The 26,971-nt window shown below is 42.8% G+C and overlaps 1 protein-coding gene across 1 annotated transcript in view; it reads left to right on the forward strand.

Moving 5' to 3' along the window:
• The window catches only part of LOC311044587 (transmembrane protein 132C), a gene marked incomplete at its 5' end in the record, with an annotated part of 208,263 nt that overhangs the window by 149,958 nt on the left and 31,334 nt on the right, over window positions 1-26,971 (forward strand). The window contains 2 exons of the mRNA XM_084056282.1: window positions 9,414-9,600; window positions 25,985-26,128. Coding sequence (XP_083912408.1) covers window positions 9,414-9,600; window positions 25,985-26,128 — 331 coding nt within the window. The remainder of the gene's footprint in view (window positions 1-9,413; window positions 9,601-25,984; window positions 26,129-26,971) is intronic.

A 26,971-nucleotide genomic window follows, 5' to 3' on the forward strand; every position in this document is an offset into this window, starting at 1 on the left:
GGGTGAGTGACACTAGTTGTATCTTATAGTACCTGTGGTTACATTTGAGACTGAATTACTAATTATAGCAACTCCAGGTTTAGTTCTTCATGGGCAAAATGTCATGTGTAGTCCACTCTATATCATGTGTGTTACATATACTGTACATGTACAGTAGGCCTATGTATGTATGTAGTATGTACATACAGTATGTATGTGTATATGTGCATGTGTCTGTGCATAATTTACAGTATGTGTGCCTGTGTGTACAGTATGTGTACCATTTGAGTATTCGTATGCATAAGTTTGCGTATGTTTGCGGCGTGCGTGTGCCGTGTGTGTGTGCGTGCGTGTGTGTGTGGTGCCTGCCTGCCTGCTATAGTTCCAGGTGGAGGATTATGGGAACAGCACAGTTTCAGGGCGCTTCAAGCACCACTGGAGCCTCAAATTTGATTATTTTTCCCCCTTGCAAATAGAAGTAGTTTTGGAGTTTGCATGAGGCTGCTCTGGGAGTGTTGTGGTCACAACTTAACTGTTCCACCAGCCTGTCTTTTGCAACTTATTCGTCTTCTCCCACTCCCTTGCAACACATCTCTCCATCTCTTGCTGGATGAGTTATACTGTATATGTGCTGGTGGTTATTTCTCTCTTCTGTCCATACAGTACTGTACCATTATAATGAAGATGTTGGGTCTGAGCTTCAAGTATGTTGCCAGACGTCTGACGTGAGTCAGATGTCAGTGGAACAGAGGAGATACAATGCTGAACTGGATCTATAAGATACAGAAGTAAAGATATTGGCCCTGGAAATGTCAACCTCCCGACCCCCACCCTCCCACACACACACACGTACACACAAACGTCACACGCACACACGCACGCATGCACGCTCGCACACACAGAAACACCCACACACACACACCAACTCTGTCTCATTTCTCTCACACTTTCCCTTTTATCTTTCTCTCAACTCCGTTTCTCTCGTCCCTCTCTTTCCCCTCTCTTTCCTCTCTTTCTATATCATTATTTCTGTCTCATTCTTTCTCATTTTCTGAACCGCGGTGTGGGTGTGGAGTGGACACTGAGGCCCTATCACATCAGTGGAGGGGAGATTAAACGAGAGTGTCACACCGACACAATGGCTCTGATAATGGGACAATAGAGCCGGTTTCAATTACAGACCTCCCTCCAGAGACGTCTGCTAGAACTGAACTGCCACCACTGACTCTATTACCTAACCCAACCCCCCCCACACGCTCCCCGCCCCCCTATCTGTTTATTCTCTTTGACATTTGAATCTGTCTTTCTATAACCTCCTCGAGGCCTAAATTCAATAGCGCTAACCTGCTCCTATCGAGGAAGGCTATTCTTAGAGGGAGCTGAACCACCTGAGGTATAGGTGGCTGATTCTTTAGACCGCGTTATTCCCAAAGGGAGGAGCAGACCGGGGAAATTAGGATTCTCCTGCCCGAAAAGCATGCAACAAACTACATTTTGAAGAAAGTGTAAAGGGTGATTTATACATAGCTTGTGGATCTGCTATTTTCAGTGCGTGACACACGCGCAATCGCCGTATAAATCAAGTATAAGTATAAATCACCCGTCAGAAGATATTGATGGGCTTTACGGGAGGATATTCTGGAGGAAAATGATTGATTGGCGTGTTTTTGTTGGTGAAAGACTCGGTGTCAAGTACCAGATTCTGAATAATAAGCCAAATCAAGGTCAAATTAAACTAAAAAGGTGCTCAGTAGAGTGTGAATCTCTGCTAGGAGGCATGTCCTAATAATGATAGTGATGTATGCAGTTCATTTTCTACCTCAAGCCATGAAAGAGTAGCGTGGAAGTGATCACCAGTTGTACATTGTCTCTACTGGCTTTCTTCCACTCTCGAACACATGCATTGTCTAGCTCTCTTCATCTTTCTCTCAGATTTCTGTCATTTAAATGTCTTTGTAATCCACAAAGTATGTTTGTATCACCAGGAAATCACAGGTGGCAATTAGAAATGCAAGTGTTGGATTTTCGTGGGAACACAAACACTCACTTTGCGAGCCCTTCGCGAAAGGAAGTAAGCTCTGCAATGTCATTGACATTATGGCTACACTACTTGACAGTCAATTGTACATGAAACTGAAAAGTAATGGCACGTAGGATGAGATGTACACAGCTATATATGAAAGGTGGCAGACCATGCCAGCATAGTTTCTGGAAAGAGACCTCAGACCTATGTGCGTGTCGGTGTGAATCTGTGTGTGTGTGTGTGTGTGTGTGCGTGTGTGTGCGTGTGTGTGCGTGTGCGTGCGTGTGCGTGTGCGTGTAATAATCCACAGGAGATAGAGGTAGAGAGAGAAAAAATAGATTGATTCTTTTTATTTCTTTTTTACTTTTTGAGAGTATTTTTCATATTACAAAATAATTGAAAGGCTGCTCAAGGCCACTGGAGTAACGTATGTGAATGATTAAATAGCGCGAGGCCCTTTACACGTACAGTAATGGTTTCTATTTGTTGTTCCCTGATCGACTTCATTGTGAAGAATACACAGAAGGACGATGCCTCCAGACCATTCTCTGAGTCAACTCCTTACTGTATGTTCCTTCAGTCGAATGCCAGAGGTTTTAGACAGCACCTTGTCAGGTCTGCTTCTGCTCTCAGGTCTCTGTACTAACGCCAGAGATTCAGCCATCTCTTGCTTTCTTTCTTTCCTTTTCATCTGCTGCTGAGTCTGGTTGTTCTGGCATCAGACTTGGTTGCAACACAGCCTGTTTACAGATAATTAGTAGGCAAACTAGGCTGCATGGAGCACATTCACAAGGTCCTTTGTAGCGAGTTCAATTAGAACCCATGCTGTCGTGTGTCCTGTGATTAACATAACGTGTGTGCCAGCTCCACCGAGAGCATTGCTTTGCGTCACGATAAGTGTCAATTTGCGTCAATTTGATGTTCTACCTGTACTTGCTCCATAGGGTACCTTCCGAGTGCTTGTTTTAATGGAGAGCATCAGGAGATGCACAATATTCATTGATTATGCATAAGTAGCTGTAGCTTAATTTGTCCACATAGAGTGCTGCTTGTGGTTTTAATAAACATATTCTTTTATGACACATGCTGGTTCTATACTGTACAGAGCACAAAACGAATCAACAAGTGGCAAGTAGAAACGGAGCAAAGGACAGTTGTCTTCTAAAACCACTAGAGGGTGGTCACAAATTCATACACTCACCCCTCGTTTACACAGGTAATTAATTTTTTAGCTGATTAGATATACTGTATTAGATATACTGTATGAACTTTATTGGACAGTATTGGAAATATAAATAACTGTCAAATGGAACATTAAAAAAAGTATAGAGGGCAGTAACACGCCATTGTAGCACCGTAATTCATGTACACAGTAAAATCTTCAAAGTTAATTTAACTCTCGAACACATTCATTGTCTAGCTCTCTCCATCTTTCATCTGCCATTTAAATGTTTTTGTAATCCACAAAGTATGTTTGTATCACCAGGAAATCACAGGTGGCAATTTGAAATGCAAGTGTCGGATTTTCGTGGGAACATAAAAAAAGTATAGAGGGCAATAATACGCCATTGTGGTGGTAGCCTGTCTGTCTGTGTCCCTTTTATGCCCATGTATGGAGATCCCTGATGTTATCAATATGTCCTCATAATACTGACGTAATTCATGTACACAGTAAAATCTTCAAAGTTAATTTAATACTCAGAGTGTACAAAATAGAAATGGGCAAGTAGTAATAATCAAAGAGAACCAAGTTCGATTCCCGGCCGGCCGGCCGGCCCTTTTACTGCATACCACTTCCCTGCTCTCTCTCTCTCTGTGTTCCCTTTCGCTCATTCGCTCAACACTGCGTAAAACAAGAATTGCCTGAATAGCGTACACCAGAAAAACAACCAATGTACAATTATGCAATTTTACAATGATACAATATAGAATGTATCTCATCTATCTATAAATGCAGCAAATCTCTGCATGCCTTATTCGTCTTCCCCCCACTTCCTTGCAACACATCTCTCCATCTCTTGCTGGATGAGTACTGTTATACTGTACATGTGCTTGTGGTTATTTCTCTCTTCTTCCACATGTCCATACAGTACATTATAATGAAAAGATGTTGAGTCTGAGCTTCAAGTATGTTGCCAGACGTCTGACGTGAGTCAGATGTCAGTGGAACAGAGGAGATACAATGCTGAACTGGATCTATAAGATACAGAAGTAAAGATATTGGCCCTGGAAATGTCAACCTCCCGACCCCACCCTCCCACACACACGTACGCACGCACGCACACACACACGCGCACTCGTGTGCAGACACACACACACACACACACACACACACACACACACACACACACACACACACACACACACACACACACACACACACACACACACACACACACACACACAAACACTGTCTCATCTCTCTCACACTTTCCCTTTTATCTTTCTCTCAACTCCGTTTCTCTCAAAAACAGAAACGGAGTTGAGAGACAACCAATGTACAATTATGCAGTTTTACAATGATACAATATAGAATGTATCTCATCTATCTATAAATGCAGCAAATCTCTGCATGCCTGCATGCATTGCGTGTGAGTGTACATATCTGTCCTTCACGTATCCCCAGAACCGTCCGACTGATCAACTTGGGTACAACGGGTACCATGGTTATTGCATAACCGGGTGGGGCATGCATTCCGAACTTGCATCGTTCCTGACTTGCATCGTTCCCTAGGTTAGTGTGTAGTGTGGTGTGTGTGTGTGTGTGTGTGTGTGTGTGTGTGTGTGTGTGCGTGTGTGCGCGTGTGTGCGTGTGTGTGTGTGTGTGTGTGTGTGTGTGTGTGTGTGTGTGTGTGTGTGTGTGTGTGTGTGTGTGTGTGTGTGTGTGTGTGTGTGTGTGTGTGTGTGTGTGTGTGTGTGTGTGTGTCTGTGTCTCATGCATAACTCAAGCACCATTCGACCAGTCAACTACAAACTTGACGTGTTATCACAGAGGATCCGAGGGTGTGTTGTCCCGACTGAGATTTCGGTTTTACCAGTGGTTGTCCAGAACCGAAAATCCAAATTCTCTATATCTGTCTGTGTGTCTGTCTGTCCCATTTCATGCCAATATATGGATATCGCTGTATTTCTCTGTATGCCTGTCTGTCTGTGTGTGTCCCTTTTATGCCCATATACAGTATGGAGATCCCTGATGTTATCAATATGTCCTCATAATACTGACGTCATAGACCTCCAAGTACTACGATAATGGTACTACAGCACAAATTACTCTGACAACGGTTACAACGGGTATTACATGCGTCCCATCGGCCATGGTTCCCAATGGGCGTCATCGGCCTAGTTATTTTAATGCACTAGATGTGAGTGGACGTGTGCGTTCGCCATTAAAAATGGAACCTTGCCGATATCTTAGCTTGGACGCAGCCAATCGGACGCAATGCAATGCCGATGCAACGTAGGCAGTGGAGCACCTTTCAGTGAAGTCCCTCGGCCGATAGCAATTGCTGATGCAACGCACATTCAACACGCTTTGTGGCCACAGTGGAGCTTGGCGTTAGCGGGAGCATGAAGGCCGAGCGGTGGGGCTGAACATGGACACGGCTGATGGTGTCTGAATATCTCACATTCACCCTGACAGAGTCCTGTTTGTTTGTTTGGTTACATCTTTTGACAGGTCAGCCGGGGTCAATTACCATAATCAGCAACACAATGGTGCTTATTGTTATTGCTGATGGACTGTGCTTTGAAACACAGTAAAGAGCTTCAAAAAGTCATTTTCCCCATAAACCCATAAACCCCATACAGTACAGTCACTCAGGGCTCTTTACTAGTATCTTTTCTGTTTTCGCTCTACTCTAAATATCTTCGTAGAAAATAGCCGATCTACAACCAAGATCTGCGATTTACTGCAAAGGTTTTCCCCACAATATGGGTGCTGGGGTTTAAGAATGGTTAAACCCCCGGAAATGTAATTATGTTGATTAGCTTATTTGGGTTGCTAAATTGTGTATTGTCATACCCTGGCATGTTCTGCAATGTTCTGCAACTGTAACATTTTGATTTAATAAAGTGTAATACAATATTTACATTTCATCCTCAATTCATATCTTGTAAAAGAACAATTTCTTGGTTTAGCTGTGGATTTATTAGTTCAAGAGTCACAAAAATGTAAAAAGATGAATAAAAAATCATGATTCTATGATGTGTTTTTGATGCTCTTGCGAGACAGTATAAAATTGCATGCATTTCTTTTCTTTTTTCCCCCACTAGCAAATGCTTGTGTTCATGAAAAAGATTCATGCTTGAATCTCACCACTGCGTTCTCAAAGCACGAGCGAGACACACACCGTGCGCGCACACACACACACACACACACACACACACCCCCCCCCCACACACACACACACACACACACACACACACACACACACACACACACACACACACACACACACACACACATCATACTTTCCATTTATCTAAATTTCAAGGTGTTGTCAGTCGAAGTCAGAGGGTAAAAAGAAGTCCTTGCAATTCATTGTACTATTTCACTCTTGTCCTTGATGCAGTATTTCCATTTCCTCATGATATTTCATGTTCATAGCTGAACATGAAAAACATATTTTGATACTTCCGTTATAGATATGACAATTTTGCACAATGTCTGAATGTCAAAGTGATGCACAAGTCTACATACCCATATCACTTCAGTATCATGTGAGTTCTTTATTCCACATTCAACCATATCACTTCAGTGTCATGTTAGTAATTTATGCCACATTCAACCATATCACTTCAGTGTCATGTGGGTTCTTTATTCCACATTCAACCATATCACTTCAGTGTCATGTTAGTAATTTATGCCACATTCAAGCATATTGCTTCAACATTTTGATGGCGCTAGCCTTTATTCCACACCTAGCCATATCACTTCAATATTTTGCTGGCACATTATTCCGGTAGGAAGTCTAAAGCCCCATTAAAACAGATGCTATTAAAATCTGCCACCTGGATAAAGCATGGAGATGTCAATTATGACCCCAATTGACGTCTCTATATCAAAACATGTAATAATAGTCAGTGCCTTGTGTTTAATTACGTTATTTGACAGTGTGCACATAACCCGTATATTGTTTTTGCATGCCTGCATTTGTGCCAGTACTGTATATCTGCTGCAAGTTGTGTTGGTGTTTGACACAGAAAAAGTCTGAGTGTTCATTTAACCACTTACCACTGGCGTCCCTATTTTGGGAATCTCATTGAAGGAAAAAAGAAAAGAAGGAAAAAAGAAAAGAAAATGCTTGTAGCCTGTATCTACCTATTTTAGATCCAACTTTCCAAAATGTTTTGCATTCACTCAGGTTTTTCACGGTGAAAAATCACCCTTGTTCCGAAATGTTGTTGTTGTTGAATTGTGTCGTGTTCTGTGGGGATGTACTCCCCACAATACGGTCAGGAGTATTACCATTAGCTCTGGAGACTGGCAGGTTTAATGCCACTCCAGAGGAAGAGAGATAGTGTTTGTTTTAATTGAAGATAAGGTTCACTTTTTGTTTTATTGCCCTAAATATGATGTTATAAGAGAGGTATTTGTTGGTAAGATGTCTTCTATTTGTGGTGATTTTCTTGAGGTAGATGATTATGAAAAACTTGAGATATGTTTTGTTAAAGAAGCTTTTGTTGTGGCAGATTTTATCTGTCAAGCTTTGGAGAGAAGACTCTGTATAATTTTGAGATGTAATTAAATGTGTCGTGTGTATATACTGTATACACTGTTTATTTCTGGTCATTCTGGGCATCATCTGTCATCATTGTTTGCTTGACGAACCCCCTCGCTTTATTTGTCTTCAAACGCAAACGGGCATCTGTACATTCACAGCATTGTACATGTTATGTAAGTCTGTGCTGTGATGTGGCTCGTGGTAGTACATTGTTATGAAATCTGTTATTTGGTTGTCATTTTAATTATTTATGCATACCTCTGTTCTGGGCAAAAAGAAAATTGGGCTGTTGTGCTCCAATGCATAACAAATAATTCATTATTTCTGAATGAAAACACATATTGTGAAGGGGGGGATAAAAAAAGTGAAATTTAAATGAATACCAGGCGGGAGAATAAAATGTCTGGTTTATTATTTATAATTTTCTGACTCACATTCATTATTGAGCATGTTATACTGTATGTTTACTCAGATGTCTTTCCAAGATGTACCACATATTGTATTCTTGTTACTAAACAAAGACTAGATTTTTCTTCCCCTGCTGATCCATGAAAGGCAATTTGACACGCTGCCATTTGACATGCAAGACATGGCTAATGCTTAATGTATACAGGAGTGCAACGAAAACAGCAGATCTACAAGCTCACAACGTGTAACATTCATGACGCATTGTGAGCTTGTAAATCGTCAATTTTCTGCACGCGGCACCGACGCGCAACAAAGTATAAATCAGGCTTAACAGATCTTGTGCCATTTCCCATCGCCTCCTGCTCCCATGTAAAGCTGACCTTTCCTGCCTCCCGGCTATATTTAAACCCCTGAGCACCGGAGACTTATGGTGCCGTGGGGAAATTTTATTATCGACGCTTTCCATTTGTCGGACTTAATTCAGCCTTGCCATAGATCCTGCTGCAGCATGCCATATATTTACACTCTGCAACTGCAAACAAGGGCAGCGGTGACAAACCTAGCCTTCATCGCTTTAGCAGGGGGTGACGCCTGCCGACTCATTCCTTTGAACTGCTTCACGAAGCGGCTGGCAGCTTATAGACTGTATTTACAGTGCTCATCACCTGTGGCAAAGTGAAAGGAGAATGAACAATAAAAGAGGATGGTATTATTCCATGAACCACAGAGGTGACCAGAGAGTCAAACACAGAAAGGGCATTTTGACGAACTTCAGTTGGTGAAATGTCATAGATTTAAGTCAAGGACCCTGTCATCAATCTTTACTGTTTGGCATGAAAGACAGCTGCCTAACGCCCAATTCACACCAACAGCTGTATTCCTCTTCCTTGTTCAGAGAAAGTGGTGAGGTTCCATGCATTGTCTAAGGAGATAGGCAGAGGCAGAGCCAGCAAAAAGTGCTGGCTCTGCCAGTGAGAAAAGCTAAACTTTTTCACTGCCGTTGTGCGGCGAGACAACCAGTAGCTCGCTGTTTTCTGAACTAGGTGTCGACTAGGCGTACACACAGAGGTGATGTGGGTGTTTCAAATGTTTTGTACACACCCATTTGGGGGGAAAAACGCTTAGAGGACAACTAATACTACCACTGTTGGTGTGAATTGGGCAAAATGAGCTCATATTATAATACATTACAATACATTATATCATGTATTGTCCAACTCCATCACTCACCCTCTTGCACGCTCTCTCACTCTTTCTCAATGTCTCTCTTTCCCTGACAGGTCGGAGGTGGGCTACCAGAGGGTACTGCAAGTCGACCTGAAACTGGAGAGCTTCCCTGAGCTACAGGGCAGCCGCTGGATGGCCTGGCAGGTGGAGTACCCGGGAAGCCGCGTCGCAACGCAAGAGGCCGAGACAGAGATCCGATTGTTGCGAGAGGACCTGGGGGGCATCGTGCCTCTGGCCATGGTGAGTGGTGCCAGTCACAGCTCACAGCCCTCCAAGCAGATGACTGTGTAAAGTTCACTTCAAGTTCTGAAGGGGGAAGCCCCTGTCACCGACATGCATGATTGAAGTGGTATTGGCTTGTTTTCAGCATGGTGTTCTGAGCCATATGGTGTGTTTTGGTGTTGAGTGAACCCAGCTGGCCCTGGATGGGGCCCAGGGGCATGGTACTCGCCCCAGTAAACCTGGTGTGTCTCCCATGATGAAGGCACCGGAACTCTTTTTTTTTTATAGAGACTTCATGTTGGGTTAGTCCCAAGTCCTGACAAACATCTCTAAAGCACAAAAATGTCTTCAGTATTTTTTTTATAAATACATAAATAAACATAAATGTTTTCAGTATTCACTACCAAGCCGCCCCGGTTTTCATCACAACAAAAATAATAGTTTTGAGCGCTTCCATAAACATTTATCATGTTCTGTTCTGTTGCAAAGTGCAGTCACACGGTGTAGTAAACACTAGAATAAATGTCTCCCATCCTGCTGAAAACACCATGCGAATATAAAACAAATCAATAAAAAATAACAGATCTACAAGCTCATAACGTGTCGTGATGCGTGAGTGATGTAATGCATTGTGAGCTTGTAGAACGGCTATTTTTGCTTTAAGGACAACTTCACCCATTTTCAACCGATCTTCATATAATTGGTCCTCACTAATGCTCATGATGAAATGTGGACACAGAAACCCGCCTACCGGTGACATCATCGTTCGATTTTTTTGTTTTTCAAACAAGATTATTATTTTTTTTTTGCGATAACAATGGCTTCCTTTATAGCATGCCAACTTTCCAGGACTAGAAATTCTTCAGTTTTTATTTGCTTGGATTCCCGATCGATGATGTCACTGGAAGGCAGGTTTCTGAACTACAGTATCCATGGCCCTCCTCTGAAACCGAGTAGACAAAAGTTGTCATATTAAATCATATTATAAGGAGCATTAGTGAGGACCAATTATATGAAGATAGGTTGAAAATGGGTGAAGTCGTCCTTTAAAGGAGTAGTTCACCCAAAAAAATGACTTATTTTCTATCAATTACACACCCCATGAAGCCTTGAATTCATGGAGATTTTTGGTTGTCGCATTCCTAAGCCACGAATTTGATGACCGGGTCATCGGTCAATAGGAGACTCTGAGCAGAGACTCTACCCTGTCATCAAATTATTTGCTTAGGAATGCGACAAAAACTAAAAAAATCTCCATTAATGCAAGGCTTCATGGGGTGTGTAATTGATAGAAAATATGTCATTTTTGGGGTGAACTACTCCTTTAAGTGGTGATGGGTCCCGGTTTAGGTGTTTGATATTATGGTCACCCTAAGTAGTGCAGACCCAACTTCAACTTCACAACCAGAGCCCTGTTCCTTTATTTGTGTGCCACGAAAGCACTTCCTTCTGATTTGGCTCAAGAAGCACTCCACCGCAATATGTAGAAGGACACCAATCACACAGACTTAAACTGAACAAATATTTTGTTCATTTCTATTTCTGTGCTTCTGATCTGCATGATGCGGGAAGTTGACTGTTGTTGTTGCCAATGTTATTCTTCATCTAAGCATTGCCTATAGCTATACCGTGTGTGATAGTTGCCCGTGGGCGGCTGTTCCTGGATGGAGACGCACACATGCAACGCTTCCATCACCCACTGATCCATCCTCAGGATAATTGAAACAGTTTCGTTCTGCAGGATTGTTAGAGTTCCCTTGTTCATGTCACTGATCAGCAGGCTGCCTACCCCAACCACACCAGGAATATACAGTACACTCCCACGCCTTGCGCTGACAAAATATTTTGAGTTGCGTGATATTTATTTGTATTTTTTTCACAAAAAGACAGATCTGCTCTGAGGCGTGTTGGCTTTTGGTCAAAAACTGTATTGTTGTGATTGTCAGAACTGTGCTTTCAATAAACCACAGTTTACTGTAATTAGATTTTGATGGGCTGGTACTGTCTGTCCTGCAGGGATGCCCACGCTTTTTTTCAGCAATGACCCATGCTTGTAGTGACCCAAACCAATGTGTTATTTCTTATTTTTTCAAGGCACACCAAAGCTAGCCTCGGAAACCCATGCTTTTTTTTTTGTTACAAAAGAAAAAAAGCCTGGGCGAACGATGCAGGAACGATGGTCTTAGGACCTTGTTATCTCCTAACCAATCAGAGTCCAGAGGGGCGTCGCTCTAAATTTGGTGACGTCAGCGGGGGGGGGGGGGCATAGATTGGTGAAGCAATAGGAAGCGCCGCACGAATCCGGGCGGCTGGGTTTGGATCCGCCCTTCAAGACCATAGATTGGGCTCGTTCTTTCAGTCTACACCAAAGCTTACTCTACATAAGCAAATGTTTGTAGCACTGTAAACAACATACAGTACTGTATGAGAGTAAATACATAAAAATTACCCTTTAATGTTAAAATCCACAAGCCAAGTTAGGGTCCTTACCCACAGTTTGCACACCACTGCTCTATTGTACTATTTGATCATCATTTTTTCAGGTGACGAGTGTTATTCACCCATCACTTCAATCAAACATCAATCAATCACTATCAACGGTACACAGAAACTTTCATTACGCATCATTTTAAGTGGAATGATAATTTATGTTCCCACGTATAAATCATGGAAATTTCCAACAGAGAAAAAAAATCCATCTTAACTAACCCCTTCATTAAAATCATTTGCAAAGCCTGGATAGATCAATTAGTCACGTAAGAGAGAAAGACAAATCATGTTTTCATGCACGCTTTCAACTAATGGAATACTACGTTCGTGCACATGTCCTATAAACTTTTGTATTCACCTACTGTACTACTTCATTACTACTGTAATTATCTGTAACTTTACAGTCGATTACAAGCTCTTATCCAGAGCAACTTAATTGTGAGATCAGAAAAAATTGACATGAACCGTAATCAACCAACAACAGGGTAGGTTGTCAAGCAAATCCGGTGCAAAGAAAAACAATTAAGTGCTACCAAGTATCTAGGATACCAGGTAAACATCACATTGTATATGTCTAAACAACATGCTATCTACTGTAAATAACATCCTTAGCACTTGTGGTTAAGCAAACAGTGTATCTATTTAAATAGCATGTGTGAAGTAACCAACAGAGGAGGGCTAGGGGGTGAGGTAGACTCCTTAAACCACTGTTATTGAATTACTCAACGTCCCGGGGCATGCATACCGTAAAAAAAAAAAAACTCAAGAAGAATCAATATTTTAAAAGTCAGTATTTTTTTCCAATGCTGACATGTCAAACAGGCATGTGTGTTGTGTACAGAAAACGTTGGTCAGGGTCTGCTGATAATGTGCAGTATGGCCAAAACTTCAAAGTCCTGAGTGCTGACAGTAGGCTGACAGTAGGCCGAATCAGTATCACGATTATTTTTAACTTTTGCCTCGATTACAATTAATGAACGATTATTGACAAAATAGTGAAAATAGCAAGCTCGTAACACATCGCATCGACTCGTTCTGTGCTTGACATAGATCGGCTTTGTTTTTCGTTCTTTTTCACGCCACCATTGTACAACAAAGCAGGGCTGGATTAACCCTGTGCTACGACCCGTTTTGTCAGTGGGGGGGGGGGGGGGGGGGGGGGGATAGGGAGCTGGTGCAGCGCGTTTCACCGGCTTCACCTGCACGTTTCACCGTTTTAAGCTGCTTCTAAAATTCGGCGCTTCTCTGTGATAGTTCTGTCTTCTTTCACTTTCTCCACGCCGTTTGGTTCCCCCCCAAGGTTGGTTCCCCCCCAAGGTTGGTTCCCCCACAAGGTTGGTGCCCCCCCCAGGTTGCTCTGCCCCCCCAAGGTTGGTGCCCCCCCCCAAGGTTGGTGCCCTGTGCTTCAGCACCTAAAGCCCTATAATACAGTGTTAAGTGGTTAATCAGACTAATCAATTATAAAAAATATTTTTGAATTTATCCTCATGTCGATTTGTTGATATATAAGAAATAAAAATAAAACCCTGCTTCTCGATTATTCGATTAACCTACATGAGCAAGATTAAGTCGGTTAAATATAGTTTTGAAATATTTATAGTTAATTGCCCAGCCCTAGTTGACGGATCAGGATCAAGGATCAGGATTTTACAGTGTGAAAGCCCACGATAATGCAGTGTCAGAAGGGTGCACACTTTTCTGCTGGGTTTTCTCAGCTTCATGAACTGTGCACGACGTGCTCCTCCTGTCTCACAGACAGCGTGCTAGAGTACATGCACAATGTCTCCAGCCAATCCGGTGGTGTTTAGTAGACAACCCAAATACTCATATATGCATGACACATTCACCGCTTGTTGACTCTTTTCTGTGTCGTTCTGTTAGTCTGTCTGCCTCTATCTGTGTATGTCTCACTCTATTTCTTTCTGTCACACACAGACATGCACATACTGTACAGTACATGCACAACACGCCACGTGTGTACACACACACACACACACACACACACACACACACACACACACATACACAAAGCACACAGGGCTTTGTGCATGTGTGTCTGTGTGTGCACACACATACACAAAGCACACAGGGCTTTTGCAATCTGCATGTACCAATATGAGAGATGCACACAAGCGAGGAAGAGGAAGGCAGAATTAGATTACTTGGGATCACTGTGCCATGAAAACCCCACAGATAAGTTCTCTCCTCTCCTCTCCTCTCCTCTCTCCTCCTCTCTCCTCAATGGGAAGGATAACATTTTTTCAGTTATCAATGTGACACACCACCTTCCCCTACCCGCGACCCCACTTGGGGTCCCGACCCCTAGTTTGAGAACCTCTTAAGTTAGGTTTTGTGAAAGCGCCGTTCTCACTGACTGGGGGAGGGGCTGGGGGAACGACACCAATACTGAAACATCTGTGCTTTGTACAAAACGCACTGGAATCGTGAAAACAGAGACACCTTTAGCATCACCAAAGACAATTGTTTTCTGTGCGGGCACACGACCGTACGCTCAGTTTCTCATTAAAGAACCATTGATCAGAGAGCATTGTTGTCTTTGCCATCAAGGTAGTAGTGACAGGGAATCTAGGAGACAAAAGGGAGGGGGATGGGAGGAGTAGGAGAAACGAGGGGAGATAAGAGAGAGAGAGAAGCGGGAATGGAGAGACAGAAGAGGAAAATTCTCTAATCTTTTTTAATCAAGTTGAGAGGGGAGACTTGAGAGAGCATGCTGAAGGCATCTGTTGACATAACAGCTCCATGGCTTTGCTCAAGAAGAGCCTTTCATCTGTAATTAGTGCTAATTAGTCTAATAAGCTCCACTGTCTGTCGCCATAATGGAGAAGCTGCAGTAATTGTGTTTAGGACCGGAAATAATCTCTTAAACTGAAGGGGGATCCATAAGTGATCACGTCTCAAAAGGTTATAATGCAATGAAGCTAATGACTACCAGTAATGGGAAGCTGATTTAGGTTTTGATCACATTTATGGCTTATTACACCTCAACGGCTTCACGGAGGAGCTTCCTGCTCGTTTATGGCGCGCACTAAATTGCTATGCCCTTCCTGGAATTGATTATTTAAAAAATAAAAAGGTTTTTTATTTTTTATTGCATCGCCTGAGCCCCGAGTGATGGGCTCTTGGCATGAGTTGACACCTCTGGGAAAGCAGCGACTAGACTGTTTTAAAAGATGATGAGCTCTCTTTCTCTCTTGTCTTTGAAGAGGGGCTCCTCCTGTGTGCGGTAACAGAACCACCTGTGCAGGGCGGGCTCCCGCTGCATCGCTCTCTCACAGTCTCACCACGAGCCTTGTCACCCGTTTCCAAACCTTGAAGCGGTTCTGCAAATGCAGCAATTAGGATTTCAAAAGCAAAAAAAAAAAGAAAGAAAGAAGTGCATTCAAAAGTTTTCCTGGAGTTTAGCTTTAAAAGGTGGTTACGCCTCAGAACACACAAGTCCCTATAGTGTACGCACTCAACCTGTCCCTTGCTTGTCTTCAACTCGCCTGATTGTTTTTTAGATCTCTCTCATACACCTTTTCTCCCTTTTTCTCTGCCCCCCCCTTTCCTCTGCTGTTCTGTTTGTGCAGAAGACAAACATAGATTAATATATTAACAATGTAGATTAATTGCCTCCCCTGTCACCCCCCACTTTACCCCCCCTCTTCCCATCTCCCCTATAGAGTGTGTGTGTGTGTGTGCACGCGTGTATATATATATATGTGTGTGTTTTTTGGGTCATCCAGAGATTGATCTTAAAGGCAGTAATTGGTGGCTGAGCAGATTCCTCTGCGCGGCAGGGAGGCTGGTCCATTATCTTTTACCATCCTGAAGTAATACGCTCCCGTCCAGGCTGGCCTCATCATCATTACCCATGCTGCAGTTGGCGCGGTGATGGAGGGAGAGTGGGGAGGACAGGGCATACATCATATCTGGACTCATCAGTCTTCCTGCCCCTGCCGAGACACCAAACTGTGCTCGTTCACACAGTCCTTTCAGCCGCATGGAGATGAGGAGAAATGAAAGCAGCCGTTTGTATTCACGCGCGGTTCCAATGTATCGTTAAACAATACATCATCACCCTGGCCGTCCTCCGGCCACTTCCGCTCCCACATGATAAAGTCATCTATCAACATCCTCCATTCAATGTTTCATTTTCTCCCATTTCTGTTTCATTCCCTCTGTATGAATGCACATGCCCCACGCCAGGCGGGTGAAATCAGAGGAACAATTTATCAAACACATTGTTAGACAAACGGGCATGAGCACTTATACCCAGCTATGTCCTGGGGCATGAAATACAGCATTTTGTGCTGGAAGCATGCTGTTACCAAACTGCTTTATGAAAAACATATCTGTTTGCTGTGAGAAAATGCACAGTTGCTGAACACGGGCTATTATTTGCCCTTGCTTGAGGCTGTCAGATTTGAATGGTGTAATGGCCTCAACCAGTGCCCAGTCAGCCGTTCTCCTTACCGTTCTCCATCCGTGTTCTACTACCGGCCTACGTGCCATCATGGCATTGTCCCTGCAGTGGACTGGCCTGTGTGTCATCATGGCATTGTCCCTGCAAAGCCTGTGGACTAGCCTACAGTATGTGTCATGGCATTGTCCCTGCAAAAGCCTCTGGACTGGCCTCTGTGTGGGATGGCATTGTCTCTGCAAAGCCTGTGGACTGGCCTCTCGTGTGTCATGGCATTGTCCCTGCTTATTTCTGGCCCAGGGCACAGTACTTTACATAAGCATCACATTTATTTACATATCATGACTCCTCACTTTACAGTAGTCTGATGGCGGATTCCGCAGGGGGTGATCCATTTGCAGCTAATGTAGCCAAGAGGCTGATGATGAAGTGCTACCACTAATTGAGTGTACGGCAGTATGCACATTATGCCACCATTGCATATGTAATGCAAAAAGGTACAACTTATACACTTATAAATCATCATCAGAATTTGATCAGATTCCTCAACATATGATAAACAGTAATTTGTTAACATGTTCCAGGAATTCTCTGCTCACAGTGTATAACAGTGTATGAGAGTTTCTACTCCCCAAACTCTATAAAACAAATTAATAAATAAAACATATTTTATTTTTATTTATTATTATATATATTTTGTATTCTATTATCTATTATTTATTATTATTATTATTATTATTTTTATTTTTTCGACTATGGTAGACTAGTAGTCATTCTCTGGATGCAATTTAATTGCAAATTCTTTTGCCGTCACTCAGGAAGAAGCTGACTGACTTTTGTGGTCCCAACATAATTGAAAGGCTAACAGAGAGCGGGGGGGGCTGTTGCACCTTTCAGTAGACATACATGCACACACACTCACGCACTCAGCCACGCACAGGTGAGTGCACGTGCACACACACACACACACACACACACACACACACACGCGTTTCTTTGGGTGTGAGTCAAAGCCAGCCTTATTAGAGCTTTCTTGAACATCATCCCCAAATGAATGCACCCAACCTGGTACTGTGCCTATTTCAGTAAGGCTTCCTTCTTTTTCCTTTTAACTAAGATGCCACCCAGTAAATGATCTGTCACTGCTAAGAAAGACGTTTTTGGAGGTTCCTTTCACAGTACAATAGGGAATTCAAATGACTTGTTTATACTTTCATCAGAATGCTCAGGTTCTTACTATTCTCTCATGTGGCTTTATTTGCACATCTAATGTACTTTGGTAGTTATTGCGAGGTAACTTGGTGTTGGTGATCATTTTTGAGTCATTTCAAGTAGATATTATGACTACTGAAGAACAAAGCTGACAGATTATGTGAGGAGGCAATAAGGCACATGCATGAAACACCGGCACAGTAAAATATCAGTCTTAATGGAACTCTGAGTGTGGACCCAAATAGGCCCTTATGCGACAAAGTGACACTGAGAATATTACGGTGTGATGATATATCTTGTAGCAGAGATAGTGTGGTTAAGACCCCATCCTCTGGATCCACACATAAGGAACATATCGGATGGGAACCGCCAGCTGAGCCTGAGTCACTACTGTTCCAGTAGAAACGCAAAGAGCAACAGTTAGCGCAGCAGACCAGGCTGAGTGGGGATGAAGTGGAAGATATTACGTAAACTCATATCGATCCATCTCATATTGATGGGGCATGCAAGTGTCCAGTTCTCATATCTCCTCCATTAATGTTCACATCCTACTTTACAGTCTCGGCCCGGCTCTCTCCTCGTTCTGATCCTGGCCCAGTGAGGCTTGAGAGGAATGTGTGTATTTTCAGAGAGGTAATGGAGTCTGCCGTGGCACTGACCTTTATGCCTGTTGAGAGAGGTTCGTGTCCAGGGGGCAGCTAAGCCAGGCTAAGCTTTCGGTATGGATCTCTATCTGAAACCGAGTGGAGAAATCAGCCGGGGGGGATCGCAAGGTCATCCCCGCAAGGCATTGTCGAGTGTTTGGTGAAGAGCCCTTCGTCGATCGTCCAAGCGTGATAGAAATAGAGGCTGAAATGGAGCAGGTGGGGTGCAAGGGTTTTTATCTCGGCCCTGTGTCCCAGCCCCTAAGGCTGCCGGGCTTGGAGGGTGATCAGCGGCAGAGCGGAGGTATATCAGCAGGCTATCACCACAACCAGCACCAGCATCAGTCAAACCCTCATGGGCAGATGAAGTGCATGAGACACCCTGGAGCCCCTTCTCCCTAGAGGCCCTCTGTCCTCCCACTGTTCGCCCAGGCTAGCTAGACAGAGAGATGGCTGCATCCCTGGCACCTGACCTTGGTGTCTCTCTCCGGAGCCGCAAGCCACATAGAGTGGTTGTTGATATTCACAAGGGAATGTCGGTCCCTCCCCCCTGACCCATTGATCTAGATGTATTGCAGATGTGGTATTCATGAGCATTGCAGGAGATTTGTCCTATAAAGTTAAAATACAGTGCTTCTATCACCAGCCATGTTTTATTCAAGAGCTCCCTCACCCAGCGTGAGATACATTCATGGCCACTGGGCTCCAGCGGGTGGCTTGGTTCCTCTTTGCACCCGCCCCCTATTCCCAGCATCGAGCCATAATGGCTCTCTCTAAGCTCTATTTCAAAAGTGTTGTAAGTACTTGCCTGGTGTTGTTTAACATGTTGTGCAGGCATATAGAATGTGCTTACAAGCACATACACTGATGCACTGCAGAGATCTATGTCTGCCTTTTAGAGAGCTGTTTTCTCTTAGCAGTTTTTTATTTCTTTTGTCATAAACATACAAATCTGTAACAAAAATATATTTATACAGTATGTTGTTGAAACAATGTTCTTGTTCTGTATAACTCACAAATGTTTGAAAAATAAAGAAGAGATAGGAAAGAGATAGGGTCTGAGTAAAATAGTAAAGGAAAAGGAAAGCAAAAGAAAAGGAAGAAGAGAGGGAAGGAGGGGAAAGGGCACCCTGCTGTCTCGCCTAGTGCTCCATCCACTTTGGTCTCCTCGTTAAGTGGCACCTGTAAACTCTCGTAATAGTCGAGGAAGGGGGTCCAAATCTCCTTGAATTTTTGAACAGATCGACAATCAAGTGTTGATTTTCTCTAGTTTCAAGAAATACAGAGAGCTGTTTTCTATCATAAGTATGTCTTTGCAATATGTCTGTTCTAGAATCAACCAGTTAAGATAAACATAATCTCATGAATAGATATTCTGGACAGCATAAAATGTAGTCTCTTTAGGGCAACCTGATGTGGTTAGGGCACAGGGCTCTAATGCCTGACAATGAGTCTCTGGTTTGATTATGTCTGGCCGGAGCATTTGCTGCATGCCACTCCCATCAAATAAAGGCTCAAAAAGACGATTTTATTATCTCGAGAATAAAACATCCAAAGGAATCTGATGCAATTCATTATGTGTAATTAATTATGTGACTATTTAATTAATTATGTGATTTGCGGAAGAATGTCCTTGTGATACCTTGGTGGAGGTTTACCCATTAATCATCAATTAATTATTAATTAATTATTTTACCACAGCAATTTACTTAACTGAATGTGACTGACCACCCAATACTATCAATGTTTTTGCCATGTTCTGATGGGGGAAAAGATAAGTTGGTATGGCACCAGTTGCCCTTGGTTTAGGGTTTTGTGATGGAAGCAGTGCAACACAAATCGTGCTATATTGTGGACTCAGTTTACACTAGGAACTCTGTAAAATGTGAATATACATATAGCAATTTCTTCAGCAGCTCCATTCAGAAAGTGAAGCTTCAGCAAAGATGAGTGAATCTTGTCTCTAAATGCTCCCTTTTACTCAATAGCATGTCTGTTATTCCACACTGCATTCCCAGTCGGTATACAGTACATTGAGACTGCGAGTTTTAGTGTGTCATTTTATTCTAACAGGACAAAATAGCCCTTTCCTCTCCATATTGACTCAATTAGCGAAGGAGCAACCTGCTGTGGTACCAGCTAAATTAGGGCCGCCAACATGACCAACTAAAACCCGGGTAACACTCCTGCCAGCCTGACCCAGGGGTCCTCGGTATTATCGTTCATTACCTCCCCCTTTTAACACTATCTGGAGTGGGTCTACCATCAAAGCAGTCCATCCCTTCCCAACGAGCCTTGGCCAACTATAATGAGCAGATCAGATCTCTGGCTGGCGCTCTCTTCAGACAGTCCATTGAAAAGTGGTTAAAGGTGTTTTAGGAGGCAGTGAGGGATGACCGCCTGCTAGAGATATAGGTCCCTACTGCCCCACACCGCAGCCCGCTGCTCTCCCAGTTTTCATTTGAAGGAGAGGAGAGGAGAACTGGCTCATTACTAGGTTGAAATGCTACAAAGAAGAGGAGGAGAGAATGAAGACCCTCATTAAAACGTAGTAAAAAAGTCTTGGCCAACCTTACTACGATTTCAATGTGCTGTCTATACGTGATGTAAGTCTCTGAAGTGGCGATACAGTACTATACCGCTCTCCTCCACATTACTTACTTCCAGCCAATTAACCCTTTAAGACCGGGAACGCATCTGTGTAATTTTAAGATTTCTTTGGCTATTTTTTAAAATTTGTGCAAATCTTTGAATATATATATATATATGTTTGAAAGCAAACATTTTTAACTCTGATCTGTGCTTCTGGGCCGGGGGTCCCTGGAACAACATATTTTGAGATGGGGGTCCACGGCCAAATACATATCATTTTGGCGGTCCTTGACATGGAAAAGTTGGAGCACCACTGATATGGCAACATACAGTAAGTTTTTTCAAAAAACTGTTTGTAGAATGTATATTCGAAGATTTGCACAAAGTTTCACGATTTTTCAAAAATAGCCAAAGAAATCTAAAATGGCACAGATACTTTCCCGGTCTTAATGGGTTAAAAGCCCTCTGGAATTGAGAGAGAAAGTGTCACATTCAGTGCCACAGGAATGTGAGGAGTGGGGCTGATGAAAGGACATCTCTATTAGCCGGCTTTGTGCGTCACTCCAGGACACCGTCTGAGAAGCATTTTATTCAACGTATTATTCATTGGCTTTCTCCTCCCATTTCACTTTCCGGACACGCACACCATACATATAGCACGTCGCCATGGGATGACAATGTTTATCAGGACTATGAATATTTCATTTACCATAGGTTTGTTGAATATTGGCAGATTTCACGGGACTTTTGTATAAGCTCTTAGTTCCTTGGATCATAAATAAGCTTGCGTGCGCTGACAGGACATCAATCGTGCTTGTCAAAGCATTAGATTAGTGTTTGTGCCTAATAGATAAGCTCACTTTATAGGCCAATGATGTGCTTTTAGGCTTATCTGCAGGCATGTTGCGTTTAAGGACACCGCCGACATGAATAAGCGCAGACGCTAGCTTTCTCTTTCTCCGTCTCTCTCTCTCTGTCTCTTTCTCTCCCCTTTTCACTGCACCATGAATAATGCAGGGTTTTAAAAATCCTCCAACTCAACGGTCTGCTTGACCTGTTCTTTTGGGAGCAGTGGCCAAGGTGGTTGGGTTAGAATGTGGATGTTTCAGTGTCAGGTAGATGCGAAGGGCCAATCACTGGCCCGGGACAGGCAACCCGGCTGCTTCTCATGCTGCCTGTGTCACTCTGGCTGACACCATAAATCTCACTTATTTTCAGATCCAAGCTAGACACGGGCAGAAATTATGGTCCAGACCGCATTACCAGCCACAGTAGCGTGCTGAATGCTAACAGAGAGAGGTCGTTGATAAAGAGGCAGTTTCTTCAACAGAAAGCAGAATGAAAGGCGGGAGACGGGCCTTTTTCGTAAACTTCCAAACTCCAAATACGGGTACAGAATAGACCCAGATATTGCGAGATTCAAGGGTACAATATGAGAGTTTCAATTTGACTTTGAAATTGTCTTCGAATGGAAAGGAATCTCTGTGAGAATGACAAAGAGGGAAAGTTATCAAAGTCCCAAGCCTCTGTGATAGATGCCGTTTAAAAGTTGTTTTATATTCAAATAAATTATTAAGTAATTGAAAACTGTAAGGAAACCATTTATCAGAACAATTATGGAAGAAATCCAGAGATCCATTCTCAAATGAGACACCTAGTTTGACAAAGACTGTTAGCTTGAACCCCAAACTGGCTGTGGAACATCATGGAAGTCATCTTTAGCCTGTTACTTGCAAAGTGTCATCATTGCAGAAAATCTAATAATATGTGTCCTAAAATATTTAGCAATTAATATCCAGTAACCAATTTCCTTTCTAAATGTTTATGCCATGTTTTGGAATGAATCTCTCCATGTATTCTTCCATAAATCTCCCACAATATAAAACCCTCATCAGGTAATAGAGTGATTATTCCAGTTTTACAGGCTGTCACCCATAGCCAGCGGAGTGGGTAACGTTCCTACCTGTGCACCGGTGGTCTCCGTTTTGCATTTAATTGCGCCATCTATGTCTGACTGCGCGGCGCATTGATGCATCACTGCAGGATCTCATCCACACTGTGGCTTATTACTGTCGGTGCCACTCGCTCTGTGCTGCTCTCTGCCTCTGTGATCTAACATTAGCCCATGTTTTCACCGGGTCCCAACCATTTACCCAATCATGTATATTATAGACAAACTCGCTGGAAATAGATGCATCCCGGGAGAGAGGAAATTAATTTTCGACAACCCACTGGTTTTTAGGGGGCGAACAAGAATTGGAGGTGAACTGTATGGATATCACTATGGAGAAATAATCTATATATGTCCAAAACTGCTTTTGAGCTTATAGATCGGCTATTTTTGCTGCTTTTGTGTGACTGTAGTATGACGAAGTAGGGTATTAATTTAGGAAAAAAAACATTGAAAGTTCAACTGTACTGTATGTCTTGGCTCAACTAATAATGAAGCAAAGGGGTTTGATACAGTAATTGATGCTTAAAAATCCTCTTCTTTTTGTTTTTTAAATGCTTCTTATTCGCAAGCTCACTGACACAAACAGAAGTCTTTAGAATCCCAGTGAGCAGAGTTTATAGTGTACAAATTCTGTGTACTTCCATGGAGAATGTGGATTATGGTGACAGGAAGTCAAACACTGAAGCTAGGTCCTAGCTGTCTCAGCATATCAGTGTTGGCAATATAAAAAGATGTGCAGCGTTCTCTTGCGTCACAGTGGAATTAGATTTCTGGGGGTGGGGGGAGAAACTTGCGCCAAAGTTTGTTTTAAAATGACAATTCAACAGAAATCTAGAGCCACAATTTCAACGCAGGTACAGCAGCAGTAGATAAATGAACCAATTATTGAACCAAGTATTCAGGGTTTCTATCCACTTAAATTAAGGATATCCCATGAATCCTTGACTGTCCATATAAAACTAAATCTAAAACTCTTTAAATGTCTTTTTATACCTTATGATATTTTTCACTTTATACACTTTGAATTTACATTGTGTATGGAATCAATCAATACTTTCCTTGCTTTCAATGCAGTGCACAACAAATGCTCAAGCAATGAACACTCCACCTTGACTCCAAGGCCAGCCATAATTGACCCCTTCTGATTGGTCCCTGACTGACTAACCAGCAGGCTCGTTCTGCCTTGTTCTGCCCTGGTTCCGCCTTATGGTTGTTTACGTTGAATTTGCTAAAACATAATCTTTGGAGAAAAAAAAAAAACTGCACCTGATGTTCCTTTTTACTGACACCCAAGTTTAAAATAAGAATTGAATACACAGAATGTAAATACGACGCAGCTGAAAAACACGTTATTTCAATGGTAGTGGATGGAGAGAAAGGATTTTTGTCCAACCAAGAAACAGTGACCAAATGGGTGCGAAGAGGGGCACAACCCCGGGCGGGACTTGACAAAGGGTCAATTGTGGTGACTTGTGGTGACACTGAATTGGAATGGTACTGTAATGGGCTGAATGGACAGAACGGACGATCCCTTGTTCGTGGCTGACTTAAAGAGCTAAGGCGTTCAGTTAGCCTACTTCATTTTAATTGGCTCCTATTATCTGATATGACACTGATGTGTGAATAATGAAAGGTTAAAGGCTGTGTATAGGATAATGAAGCTGTGCAGATGACATCTATCACAGAGGGTCTGTTATTCTTATAGCTGGGGTCATTGACTGATGACTTTACTACCGAACCACACAATGAATATTATAAAATGTGGCTTAGCTTGAAGCTAGGTGTCACTGAGTTCTGATGTGTGTGTTAAGCCTTTATTTGCCGCGAGTGAGGGGAGGGATTAAAGGACCGATAATCTGTATCAGCCCTAGGACTGCTGATAGCCTGCAACGCTTATCGGTCCTACGACTGATAAGGCAGTAGTAGTAGTTGACCATTCAGCACAAGCTAAAATACCACAGAGTGATTGTCAAACATGTCAAACATGGATGAAAACCAGCCACCAAACATGTTTGCTGCAGATATTGTGGTACTGTAGAATTCACCGCTGTGAGGAGACGCTGGAGTGCACAGACTGCACACCAAAACACAAGAGCAGAAAACAACTAGCTACAGTTTGCAGAATGTATATATATATATATATATATATACACACACACACATACAGTACATACTACATACATATATGGTCTATATACCGTATATATGTATGTGTACATCTTGTACTTCAGTAGGAGACCTTCCCTTGCAGTAGCCTGTCTAGCTTACAAACTAGAACCAGGGCTCCCACTCAAACACGCTGACGCAAAAGGTGACGTGTGTCGTGCAAATGAGTGATAGGAAATGGCGAATGTCACTGAATTTACGAAATGTGACTCATCACATTTGACCAAGCACCCATATCTTATGAGTTTGGAATAACATTTTATGAGTTGGGATGAGAATGTGATGCCTCAGGCAACGTTGAACATGCTATTAAAAACACAGACAACAAGGCTAGGTTACCACATTGCTTCTGTCGACTCGGCACCATTCAAGTCGCATGCCGATAGGGTGGGAATCGGTTATGATCGTTCCCTCGACGTCAAAATGGTACATGAAAGGACATCCTCATTATCAGCGTCAGACGCCAAAGGACCACCTGACCAAGCAGCGAAATATGATGAGTTGGGGTCAGAATGGGCTGGTCCATCACGCTTTGGTTCTTAATTCCATATCATCACATATTCACCAAACAATTACCTATTATGCCGTTATTGTGCCACTACAGTAGCTCATTCTAACGTCCAACGAGTGTCCTCTGAAGTCAGCCACACCATTCATGTGTCTACAGTACTTTGAGCTATAACAGCTGTCGGTCTCTGGAGCTACTGCTGTACTGAATCTACTGTAACTTCCCCTTAACACTGGCAGAGGAAAACGTCCTGGCGCTGCCTGTTCTCTCACAAAATTCTCTCTTTCTTTCCTGCTTTCCTTCATCTCTCTCTCTCACTGTCCCTCTCTCTCTCTCGCTCTGTCTCTCCCTCGGTCTGTGTTCCTCTCCCTGTCTTCCCTCCCTCTCTTTTCCATCCTCTCTTTCTCCATCAGGACTCGGAGATCCTGAACACGGCTGTGTTGACCGGCAGGACGGTAGCCGTCCCGGTGAAGGTGGTGACCGTGTCAACGGACACCACTGTTACCGATGTCTCCGAGGCGGTCAAGTGTCGCTCTACAGACGAAGATGTGGTCAAGGTCAGTGAGCCGAACATCTGCTGTTTCTCCACTTACAGTTTACAAAATAAAAACATTATTTTCCGTTATTATGATTTCAATATATTTGTGTTGTTAGTTAGTACTTCATCTACTAAAGAGCAATGTATTATACCCAGGGCATTATTGCACTAAGAATATTGCATCTACAATATGTTTTAAGTGGTTAAACTATCATACATATATTGATAAACATTCTCTTTTGTCTGATAGTTTCAAATGATATACTGTAGTGTTCAGACACAGTACCAATGAGAATGCGAAGTATTGCACTTCATTCATGCCGTTTCTTATTTCCTTTTTTTGGGTCTGCCTGCACGCTCATGTCATTTGTGTAAGGCCTATCAGAAGTGCAACATGATTGAAGATACGTTTCCAAAATATATGTATCTATCCTTTATGAAGGAATAAATCACTACTTATGTAATGAATCAATGTCTTTATAATATAGAGGATCTTGTCAGAGGTGGCAAGTAGACAACTTGGTTCCTTTATGGCAGGCACACACTGCACAACTTTCAAAGTCATCAGAGCGCTGTGCAGTTCACAGTACACAACTTTCTGTCTTGTAAATCGTGTGTTTTGAGTCATTGTGGTTTCCACACTACATGACTGATTGGCAACAGGGGGTCAGTCACACACTACAAGATCTTTCACCAGGACACATCTCCGACAAGTCTGTCTGGTCACGAAAACACACAGGAGAATATGCGATACCATGCGCGAGACGGGATGCTACTGGTTTTTATTTCTCCTAAATCATTTCTTGATCTCTCTCTCTCTCTCGTACTCCTCACGCACACACACACACACACACACACACAC

This window comes from Gymnoscopelus microlampas, assembly GCF_963454915.1.
Source record: "Gymnoscopelus microlampas genome assembly, chromosome: 4".
Taxonomy (NCBI): Eukaryota; Metazoa; Chordata; class Actinopteri; order Myctophiformes; family Myctophidae; genus Gymnoscopelus; species Gymnoscopelus microlampas.